A 12,754-nucleotide genomic window follows, 5' to 3' on the forward strand; every position below is an offset into this window, starting at 1 on the left:
AATTTATCAAGGCCAAACCTAAATGAATCAGTGTCTGAAGAATTCAACAACAAGTAAATTTAATTTTAAAATTAAACAGGTATTAGCTCCAAGCCTAGCAAAATATGACACCAATGAGGTATGGAAAGTTATGGCAGAATATAAACAACTTAGCGCTCTCTCTCTCTCTCTCTCTCTCTCTCTCTCTCTCTCTCTCTCACACACACACACACACACACACACACACACACACACACACACACACACACCTGTATGGCTACACTGTACCAGCCAAATACACAATGCCAAGTTCAGCAGACAGACTGTGGTAAGGGGTGCTGATTGTTGACGAATGGCATGGGTGAGGTGAGAAAAGTGGCAGGTAGCAGGAAGAAGGATTGTCAAGAGTGACTGATGGCTTGAAGGGTGATAGCAGTTGTGCAAGATAGTAATGTGGGAGAGAGGGGCAGCAGGTGCACAGGATAGGAAAGCAACACACAGGATTTGGAACTGTTGAGTTTGTGCACTGCATGATGATACAGGGGAAAAGGATTTCCGGGAGGAGGAGGTTGGGGGGGGGGGGGGGGGGGGGGGGGTGACAGGACAGAGGAAGATGAGGCTTTGGGAAAGAGGGTGTGGGTGCAGGCACCTGTTGCTTCTCCTTCCCACATTCCTATGCCATATGCCTGCTGTTACCCTCCCAGCCATCTGCCACCCTTCCCCCACATGCCCTCCTCCTCCTCCCAATCATTTTATCAGCTGTACACGTGTGTGTGTGTGTGTGTGTGTGTGTGTGTGTGTGAGGAGGGGGGGGTGACGCAGTGTGCACAGGGGTATGTATGTCTATGTATGTATTTGTCTGAAAGCTTTAGTCTTCCTTATGTGCCTGTCAGCAAATACAACACCATCCAGATGCAATGAGAACAGCCCAGGTAAGCTAAATTCAAATAACCAATCAACTGACATGCTGCAACATGAAGACAACAATACATTTATATGAATGACTGACATCTAACCCCCAGTCTCTCTCATTTTGCACTTTCTGTGACTTCCCTACACCATTCTATTGGAACATAAGGAAGGTTTCCCACTGCCATGGCAGTGCTTAACTGCTACAAAAATATCATCTTAACTCATTGTATGCAAAGGCCACTGAGATACTTCATTTTATCCTTTCATTAGGAAATACACATTTTGTTTACCATACACCTTAAAGACTGTACAACTATACAAAGATAGATGAGTTGCAACAAATTTCAATCAATTAATTACTAAATGGGAAGAATTTACTGTACCACACACAAATCATTGTGAATGAGCTTCTAGTAATTAAAAGAACTCTGTCACAGCTGCCTTAGAGCATTGTTTCCTATTTGCTGCACACAACTTGATAAATAAACCTTTCGATCAAGCAAAGATGATGAACATATGAAAATTTCCACATGGATTTTTCACCTAATGAACATATATTTCCAGTCCAGCATACATGTTTCACTCCACACTTGAGTGTATGCTACAATGAAACTTCCCGAGAGAATAAAAGTGTGTGCTGGACCAGATCTTTTCACCCAGATCATTGGCTTTCACAGGAATTCTTCTATTGAAGTCTGCAAAATGCAAAACTACAGTTGGAGTCCTGGGTGGCACACAGTTTTAGTCCCTTGGGAAGTTCGATATCACTGTTACTGCTTAATGCTGAATGTTCTTGAAGAGAGATAAACTTAACTATTTTCTTGTAAATACATTCAAGAACTTGCATTAGATACCATCAAACAGAAATACATTTTTATTTCCATCCTTCAATCCAATCTTTGGAAAGCTTTAATAACACCTACATACATAAAGGTAGATTCTTGCTGTTACTAATGCAGTATCCTATGTACTTCTCAAAAAGTCTCATTTACTGCTACTCACTAATAAAAATATTATATAAAATTCCGGGTGCTACAGTACACAATAAGTACATTTGCAACATCTGTATCTAGAAATTTTGCCCACATAATTCCACATTTACTGGGCAATAAGCATTGGCTGAGGTAAATACAAGCTCAATACCCTTAACAGCAACATATGGAGACTAAAACTATACACAGGCAGATCTCACCACAGTATCAATAAGTTCTTCAAAATGACGATGAAGACATAAACGCACAAGCTGCCAAATCCACGAATATAGTTACCCACTTTGTGTTCAACCAGACCCGTGTTAAAAAGGATCACTTTGTGATCATTTTGTGGTAGAATTAGGTAGATGTGCACTGGAATGGCACAAACAGGCACTTGACTGTGTAACATACACTACTCGGGTTACTGCGGGAGGTCGGCTTCTGCGACTAGCAGCTGCTGTGGCGTGAGCCTCTCATGAGCGGCACCAGGAGTGCCGGGGAGCCTGCCTGCCTCAGGAAAGGGTGCTGCAACAGCTCCGCCGCTGTCGCCCTCTGCGCAGGATCTCGGACAAGCATCCTCTCCAAGAATCCCTGCAGCCTCGGTGATACCTGCAATAATGGTGCACGAGTACAGGACGAAAATTCCCTTATTCTTTTTTCACTAGTGGTAGTGCAGCAATACAGGCCACACAAGATGAGTGATGCGTATCCCTACATCATCTGGCTAATGAATAATACTCGCAACCAATAGTTACCAATTTAAATAAAAATCAATGTTTCTTTGAATGTTTATCCTCAATGCATTCCTAAACCATTCATCTGACTGCGACAGAACTTTGGTGATTTGTTCTCCATATGACCACCCCCCCCCCCCCCCCCAAAAAAAGTATTACAAATAGTTCAGGAGATATGGTATCATAGAGAATGTGATGTCAGCACACAAAAATATCCAGATTTATGTATCCACTATTTGCGAATGACAGTACTTAGTGACTGGCAAAAAAAATTGACATAATTTGTAATTTGAAATCTTTACAAAAAATTTTCTCACTGACGTCCCTCCCCACACACAAAATGATGAAAAGTAAAGGTTATCGCTTACAACATTTTTGCTGTATTTTCCGTAAAACTACTACAACAGGCATGATGTTTTAATGTATTACTTTGTAATGGCTAACTTTATTTGCAACATGTTTTGCATATGGTATTCACATATGTCACTAAGAGTGCTGGCAAATTTATGTCATTGTACAACATATGGTTCAGGTGATATGACATCATAAACATTAAGGTGCGTGAGAAACTGCTGCGCCAGATATAACATTTTGTTTTATTACTTCTTTACTACTGAAGTTATTCACAATATGTTTCACATGCATGTATATTTTTTAAAGTATATTAAACCATGGGTGTATTCCAATGCAACGCTGTGTCAAGATTTCAAATCAATCAGTCAGAACTTTCCCAAGATTTGCCATTACGAACACTTACGTTTTCTATTCAGTTGTTCTTAAAAGCAAATCTTGGAAAATTCTTGACTTACTGATTTAAAATTTTGACACAACTTTGCATTCTGTAATGAATCAAGGTGAGTTATAAATAATCTGACTGAATTCTTGAATTTTTCAGGCATGCCGCCGCACTTGTTGATATTTAAAATTGGCGTGCCTCTCATTCTGCTCAGAAATATCAGTCCACCAGAGCTCTGCAACGGTACCAGGCTTGCAGTGAAAAAGATAACGAATAATATTATCGAAGCTACAATCTTAAAAGGAATTTTTAAAGGAGAAGATGTACTATTACCACACACCCCAATGATTTCAACAGATATGCCATTTGAGTTCAAATGCTTGCAGTTTCCAGTGCGACTCACATTTGCCGCCACCAACATAGCGCAGGGACAATCACTACAAGAAGTGACCTAAATTTGAAAAGTCCATGCTTCGCACATGGAGAACTGTTCGTGGCTTGCTCTTACATTGGGAAACATCTGACTTATTCATGTAGGCACCAGACAGAAAAATCAAAAATATTGAGTGTTCAAAAGCACTTCAATAAACAGATTATAAAACAAAACACTTTTTTTCTTTCTATCGCAATGCAACACATGCCAATTACAGCTAGTTTATACGAGGTCTGTTCAGAAAATTGCAGAACTTTGTTTACAAAACTTTTCTCTGCTTACCTTTTACTTATTGTACATGGTCTCCTTCAAAATACTTTCCTCCACGATTGATACACCACTTTCACCACCATTTCCAACTCCTGACGCCTCTTGCTGGATCGTACAAAGTGCTGTCTGCGAATTTTCTTTTATCTCATCCTTTCAATGGGGTTTTCAACTTTGGAAACAAGAAAAAGTCTGCTGGGACCAGGTGTGGAGAGTGTGGAGGATGAGGTAGAACAGTGATTTCATTTTTTGTGCAAGAGTCGCAACCAGCAGGGATGAATGCGCAGGTGCGGTATTGTGATGCAAGAGCCATGAATTATGTTAACACATCTCAGGCCATTTCCTTCTCACATTCTCTTGCAGCTTCGCAACACGTGTCGAGTAGTACCATCTATTAACAGTTTGTTCCACTGACGGGAATTCATAATGAATTTATCCTTCAAAGTCAAAGAAAAGTATCAGTATGGCTTTGACATTTGACCTGACCTGACAAGCTTTTTTTAGTGTTGGAGAATCTTTCCTGACCCATTGTGAAGTCTGAATCTTTGTCTTAACATCAAAACCACAGAACCATGTCTCAAGACCAGTTATAATTCTCTTAAGGAACTCTTGTTCTCCTTTGCATGATACAAAAGCTCTTCACAGATAGCAAGGCAAGGGTTTTTCTGGTCTTGACTCATGAGCTGTGAGACAAACTTGGCAGCAACATGATGCATTCCAAGATGCTGTGTCAGGATTTCATGACACGATCCAACTGAAATGCTACATTCGTCTGTAATCTCTCGGACAGTCAATCTTTGACTGGCACATAAAATTTCATTGACATTCCTAACAAAAACAGTTGGTAGATGTCGAATGGCATCCTGAATGAAGGTCATCTTTAACTTCCACAAGACGATTTTTAAATTGTGTGAATCATTCGTACCATTGAATATGGCTTAAGCACTCACCATCATCATCTGCATCATTTGGTGTGTGTCTGTAACAGTTTTCTCAAGTTTATCGCAAAATTTAATGCAGACGCACTGCTACCCTAACTCTGCCATCTAGAAATTCGCAGTCTGTGTGACACAATGTTCTACTCAATACTGCACTGAACAATAACTAACAGACATACAACAATGGAACTTCCGGCAATTACACGTTAAACAGAGGCATGTGCAGGGATGCCAACCGCATTTCGCTTCGACACGCCATTGACACAAAATTATGAATGTTCCGGAATTTTTTGAACAAACCGTGTATAATAAAACTATCTATTTGTCTTGGCTTCGCAGGAGTAGCATTAAGTGTCTATAGCCCGATGGCTTGTCTGGTGTAACGGTAATTTTGTTTATGGACCACTGCATAGAGTTAGGCTCAAAATTCATAGAGTGATGTTGGGTAACTGAATACCACCACTTTCATATAACTGAAATGATGTAAACAGTGCATGTGAAAGAGAAAACTACATGCCTGATGTAGATACATAACTAGTGACAGCACTCCTCTAGTAAATCTCATTCTGCACTGACCCATTATTCTGACTCATTGCCACAACTCTTTGTCACATACTCTTTGTTGTAGATCCTCTTGCCCTGCCACAGAAAGAACTGCATCTGCATCTTGGTTTGATTTGCAGAAAACCAAAAATTGAGTCATCCGCTGTGCTGTTGAACTCTGAAGTTAAAGCAACTCACTGCAGATTATTCAAATAACGTGCAGTGAATTATGAGAGCGAATTGCAATTCCCTTTCAAAGTCTTCTGTTGTCATCTGCAAGGAATTTCTGAACACAATATCATTCCCTATTTTTAAGGAAAGAAGATCATGCCCATATCTATTAGTTCCTTATGAAGCTCACAAATCCATCAATGTTTATGAGCAATGCTGCTATTTTTCCACTGGTGCAGTTTTTGTGCAGTTACACAGAGCGGTGTTTCCAAGTGTTTCTGCCATTCACTGTTGGATGGCAATGGCATTGTTTTCACAGCATCAGATGTCTAACTCAACATAGTTCAGCCAATCTGCATGAAAATCCCTACAGTAGTTCCTGACATTAACCCAAACCAACAGACAGCAGTGCAGCAAGCGATTCTATTTACAAAAGAGGTCTATTCAAAAAATTCCGGAACATTTGTAATTCCACACCAATGCTGTGTTGGAGTGAAATGTTATTGGCATCCCTGTACACAGTTGCGTTTAATATGTAACTGTCGGAATTTTCATTGCTGTGTGTCTGTTAGTTATTGTTCAGTTCTGTACTGAGTAGAATGATGTGTCACACAGTTTGCAAATTTCGAGTTGGCAGAGTTAGAGAAGCAATGCATCCACATTAAATTTTGGTTGAAACTCAAGAAAACCTTTACAGAGACACATCAAATGATGCAGGAAGCCCACAGTGATGTAGCCACACTCAGGGTTATGAACATTTCACATGGCTCACTTGTGTCTACAATTACCCCCGTTCAGGACTCCCTTCAACATCTTCCAACAATGATCATGTCAGGAACATTAATGAAATTGTGCGTGCCAATCAGAGACTGACTGTCTAAGACATTGCAGAAGAATGTAACATTTCAGTTGGATCATGTCATGAATCCTGACACAGAATCTTGGAATACATCATGTTGCTACGTTGCTGCCAAATTCATCTCACGGCTCATGAGTCAATACTAGAAAGGCCTTCGCCTTGCCATCTGTGAAGAGGTTTTGGATTACACAAAAATAAAAACAAGATGTTCCTTAAGAGAATAATAACTGGTGATGGGACGTGTTTCTACAGTTATGATGTTGATGCCAAGGTTTAATCTAGTTGGGAGAGGTTCTCCAAGACCTAAATAAAGCTAATCAGGTGAGATCAAATGTCAAAGCCATCCTGATAGTTTCTTTTTCTTTTAAGGATTCATGCCACAGGGACAAACTGTTAATTGATAGTACTTTCGGGATGTGTTGCAACACGTGCATGAAAATGTGAGAAGGAAATGACCTGAAACATGTTGACACAATTCATGGCTCTTGCATCAAAATAACATATCCGCACATTCACCCCTGTTGGTATGTGACTCTTGCACAAAAATCGAAATCACTGTGCTGCCTCATCCTCCATAGTCTCCAGACCTGGTTCCAGCAGACTTATTTTATTTCCAAGATTGAAAACCCTGTTGAAAGGACGAAGATTTGCAACGACAGACGAGATAAAAGAAAATTCGCAGATGGCGCTTTGCAGGTTTCCAGCAAGAGGCATACCAAGACTGCTTGCAGAAGTGGAAACATCGTTGGGAGTGGTGTATCAATTGTGGAGGTGAGTATTTTGAAGGAGACCATGCACAATAAATAAAAGGTAAGCGTAGAACACTTTTGAGGACAAAGTTCTGGAATTTTTTGAACAGACCTCATATATATAAAGGATACAAAAAAGAAACGTAAAATAACATACCAAATATAAAGGTACAGATATTGTGAATTGCTTTCACTTTTATTTTTGCACATGGTGAGCTTTATCATGGGATGACACATGCCTCCATCAAGAGAAGGTGATTGCAGTGACTCTGTGAGAGGAAATACCTGCTCGGAGGGATAAAGATTATTCCGCAGATTGCTATTTATCCCTGCAGATGCACAGCCTTCCAAACCACTGTTATATTAGCAGTAGAATGTTGTAAAAGACAGAAAATGAAGTTTTGACAGAGTACTATTATTCAGTATACTGAATGATGAATGTAGTCATGTAATGTGGTTAATGTAATGAGTAACGATGAGAGAACATATGATTTGTTAAGTCAACTCTCATGTCACAAGTTAGTAACAGAAAAGTAAAAGTGGTGTAGTAATTCTGGGTTCTGAAGTAATTACAATGAAGTTGTAGAAGTAGTTCGAGAGAACAAAACTGACAATCTCTACAAACAGCTCACAAGAAAAAAAGGCATTCATTCAATGTACGTTAGAATACTGCTGGCAATCAAAACTGGAAAACCAAATGGAACAGCAAATAACGAATATTGTGCCTGTACTTACAGTAGGGAAAAAACTGTAGTTTTACACATACTGGCAGTAACAATGATATCTAATGTGCCTGAGCAGCATTTTTCAATGTGTTTATGTTAGATTTATTTCCAGATAGTCACACAATTTTGTTTGTTTTCTGTTTCACATGGAGTTTCTTGACAATACAGCATCATACTTCTCTCTGAACAAGGTGCTTTGCAGTGCAGGCCACCACCACATTTTAGCCAATGGCTGCAAGAAGATGGGATCTGCTTTGCCGAGAACCTCTCAGTGCTTCATTACTATAATTAAAAATAAATGAAATGATGCTTCGTAATTGAGCCTGTGATTGATACAATGAAAAGTTTAGTATCCATTATGAATCAGTTGATGGCAGATGTGGTCGTTTCACGCTGTGAATATTTGCATGTATGCAGCCAGTGAGGAAATTAGCAACGTATCTCGCAACAAAATCATTGATATGAAGAGTTCATTAGAGAAAAATATGTGGGATTTCTGTGTATTTTATTTCAAGAACACAAAATATTCCAGGTCCGTGTGTTTGAAATTAATGAAATACCACACAAATGCAAATGTTACATACACTGACAGAAAATATTATTCTCAGATATCTCCAAATTGAGAGTGTATTGTCAATGAACAATAGTCATCTCTGACTAAATAACTACAAACAACTACAGCTTAGGTCTTAGTGGCAAACGAATCTGCTCCAGTCCTGAATCCCTGAACCATTACACCAATAACCTGAAAACAGCTTTCGCATCCCGCAACTACCCTCCCGACCTGGTACAGAAGCAAATACCTAGAGCCACTTCCTCATCCCCTCAAATCCAGAACCTCCCACAGAAGAACCCCAAAAGTGCCCCACTTGTGACAGCATACTTTCCGGGACTGGATCAGACTCTGAATGTGGCTCTCCAGCAAAGATACGACTTCCTCAAATCCTGCCCTGAAATGAGATCCATCCTTCATGAAATCCATCCCACTCCGCCAAGAGTGTCTTTCCGCTGTCCACCTAACCTTCGTAACCTCTTGGTTCATCCCTATGAAATCCCCAAACCACCTTCCCTACCCTCTGGCTCCTATCCAGTGTAAAACCTGTCCCATGCACCCTCCCACCACCACCTACTCCAGTCTGTAACCCAGAAAGTATACACGATCAAAGGCAGAGCCCCGTGTGAAAGCACCCACGTGATTTACCAACTGACATGCCTACACTGTGAAGCCTTCTATGTGGGAATGACCAGCAACAAACTGCCCATTCGTATGAACAGACACAGGCAGACAGTGTTTGTTGGTAATGAGGTCACCCTGTGGCTAAACATGCCTTGGTGCACAGTCAGCACATCTTGGCACAGTGTTACACCGTCCGGGTTATCTGGATACTTCCCACTGACACCAACCTATCAGAATTCCAGAGATGGGAACGTGCCCTTCAATATATTCTCTCTTCCCGTTACCCACCAGGCCTCAACCTCCGCTAATTTCAAGTTGCCGCCCTTCATACCTTACCTGTCATTCAACATCTTTGCCTCTGTACTTCCGCCTCGACTGACATCTCTGCCCAACCTCTTTGCATTTACACATGTCTGCCTGTGTCTGTATATGTGCAGATGGATGTATGTGTGTGTGTGTGCGCGCGCAAGTGCATACCTGTCCTTTTTTCCCCCTAAGGTAAGTCTTTCCGCTCCTGGGATTGGAATGACTCCTTACCCTCTCCCTTAAAACCCACATCCTTTCATCTTTCCCTCCCCTTCCCTCTTTCCTGATGAAGCAACCTTGGGTTGTGAAAGCTTGAATATTTGTGTGCGTGTTTGTGCGTTTTTTATTGTGTCTATCAACATACCAGCACTTTCTCATTTGGTAAGTTGCAGCATCTTTGTTTTTTATATAAATTATTTAATTGTATCAATATAATAGAAGGAAACATTCCACGTGGGAAAAATTATATATAAAAACAAAGATGAGGTGACTTACCGAACGAAAGCGTTGGCAGGTCGATAGACACACAAACAAACACAAACATACACACAAAATTCAAGCTTTCGCAACAAACTGTTGCCTCATCAGGAAAGAGGGAAGGAGAGGGGAAGACGAAAGGAAGTGGGTTTTAAGGGAGAGGGTAAGGAGTCATTCCAATCCCGGGAGCGGAAAGACTTACCTTAGGGGGAAAAAAGGACAGGTATACACTCGCACACACACACATATCCATCCACACATACAGACACAAGCAGACATATTTAAAGACCATGTCTGCTTGTGTCTGTATGTGTGGATGGATATGTGCGTGTGTGCGAGTGTATACCTGTCCTTTTTTCCCCCTAAGGTAAGTCTTTCCGCTCCCAGGATTGGAATGACTCCTTACCCTCTCCCTTAAAACCCACTTCCTTTCGTCTTCCCCTCTCCTTCCCTCTTTCCTGATGAGGCAACAGTTTGTTGCGAAAGCTTTAATTTTGTGTGTATGTTTGTGTTTGTTTGTGTGTCTATCGACCTTCCAGCGCTTTCGTTCGGTAAGTCACCTCATCTTTGTTTTTATATAAAATTATTTAATTGGATAGATAAAAAAAGCTAATCACTAAGTGGCAGCAGAACACTCACATAAAAGACAGTTGTCCAACAATCAGTCTTTCCTTCTCATCCCATACAGTAAGTCCCCCTGACCTGGAGTTCTGGGTGACTTTCCCAAAATCTACCGCTTTTCCTAGACCTCTCCAGTCCTTTTCCTTCACCCCTCTTCCTTCCCCTTCAACCCTTCTGCCTGAAGGAGGAGCCACTGGCTCTGAAAGCTTGACAATTACAACCATCTTTTATGCATGTGTTCTGCCGCCACTTGGTGAGTACATTTTTTATCTATTTAATGACATAAATAATTATAAAGTTTGATTCTACAAGTGCAATTAATTAATCCTGTGCTCTATTAAGAATTGTCAACCAGACCTGCATATTTATGAGAAGAATGTGTCAATAGTACTGGAGAGCTAATATTTTTACGAATACAAAAACACAATAATATAATTACAAAACAGTTTCAGATATGTGGTTTTTCTTCGAATTTCCTACAAGACCGATGCGTATAAATTTACAAATGCTGCAAGAAGCACCAAAATCAATTTTGAGAGAAACATCAAAATATAAAATTAAATTAGCAGATTATTTGAGGGTACACAAGATGTGAAGTTCAGTATACACAGAGTTGTCACTTTGATTGTGTCAATGACTCTCATCCAGCTGAGCACCAAGCTGAACTGAGCTCAGATGACGTGGGTATGTCATTTCATGCTGCTTCAACTCTACAGCAGATTTCTTGGCTTCGGTACTAGCTGCTGACAAGTGATGCATGCCAGGATCTCAGCAACCTGTGACCAGATGTTTCCAATGGGTTAGATGTCTGTACAACATCCCAGCCAGCACAACAGAAGGATGCCCTGTGTATCAAGCTAGGTCAACATGCAATCGTGCAGTATATTGTTGAAAGATAACATCATGGAGACATCAAAGACAAGGGTACACGTCAGATACGTAATGGCTGCTTGCTAAACCACCACCTATGTGAACCAGAGATGACCATCCCCCCCCCCCCCCCCCCCCCCCCCCGCCACGATGTGAAGCCATTTTAGCTGATAACCATGAATATCCTATTTGAAACTGCTGAATCTGTGATGCTGGGCACTGCAAATAATTAGTGTATTTGAAGAAGAAGAAGAATGTCACCAAGGATCATGACTGGCTGGTCACTAAACTTACAGTCACAGTATCAGTTAAAATATCTCCATTGTTAAAGGGGAAAACTAAAAATATGCCTAGGTAAAAAGCTAGAATACACCAACAAACTTACCTTGTGAGTGTTCTTCAGTTTTGGAGGAGGCATATCCCTTATTCGGCGCATTGCTTGCAGTGGTGGTTCATTGAAGAAAGGAGGTTCACCATCAACCATCTCTATCACCATAATACCTAGGACAACAACAGGCTAAGATTTAAATACTGAAACAAGTTTTATTCCCAATATTTGTTTAATCTGTTAGAATCCTGTTTTGCCTGAAATGATTTAGGGAAACCAAGGAAACATTAAACCAGGGTAACCGGATGGATAACTGCAAATTGCTACTACGTACTGTAAGTGCAGTCTCATAACTGCTAAGCCATCTCACAATGTATTAGGTGTACCCAGTCAATGTAGACCAAAAAAAGGCTGATTGGTCAAAAAATATGTGTAGTTACAAATTTCTGCACAGGGTGTAGGGTGGGTGGAGGGGAAGGATATTTAGAGATAACTGTTTTTATGTTTTTCTCACATAACTTGAAATCCACAGTTTCTAGCAAAAATGTTTTCCAGTAGAAAATTAAACTATGTAAATTTTCCTACAAAAAATGTGAGGGGAAAAAAAGAAAGAGGGGGGGGGGGGGATGAAAAATCTCAGATTATTAAAAATATTGTTTTCAACAATATAAAATTAATGTTTATCTTTAAATGAAGTTGGTTAAAAACAAGTATTAAATATGTGCACCACATCTAAGTGCAATAGAGCTGTATTAAGGGATAAATTGTGCCATGGAGGTGTAACAGGATGAAGGAGGGGACGTGTCATGTACAAGTATGAGGAACAAACTTTCATATAGACGACATAGTAATAAGTATACGTGGCGCAAAGAAACAACTGAAAGACTTGATAGTAAATAAATCATCAGGTCCAGATGGAATCCTAGTTCAATTTTACACAGAGTACTCTCTAGCA

General features: G+C 40.3%; 1 protein-coding gene across 1 annotated transcript in view; it reads right to left on the bottom strand.

Moving 5' to 3' along the window:
* Positions 1-583: 583 nt before the first annotated feature.
* Positions 584-12,754, bottom strand: part of LOC124551279 (serine/threonine-protein kinase PAK mbt) — a 111,927-nt gene continuing 99,756 nt past the window's right edge. The window contains exons 8-9 of the mRNA XM_047126281.1: positions 11,857-11,972; positions 584-2,474 (exon numbers count right to left, since the gene is read on the bottom strand). Coding sequence (XP_046982237.1) covers positions 2,313-2,474; positions 11,857-11,972 — 278 coding nt within the window. The 3' untranslated portion in view covers positions 584-2,312. The remainder of the gene's footprint in view (positions 2,475-11,856; positions 11,973-12,754) is intronic.

The sequence above is a fragment of the Schistocerca americana genome, chromosome 9 (assembly GCF_021461395.2).
Source record: "Schistocerca americana isolate TAMUIC-IGC-003095 chromosome 9, iqSchAmer2.1, whole genome shotgun sequence".
In the NCBI taxonomy this organism is placed as follows: Eukaryota; Metazoa; Arthropoda; class Insecta; order Orthoptera; family Acrididae; genus Schistocerca; species Schistocerca americana.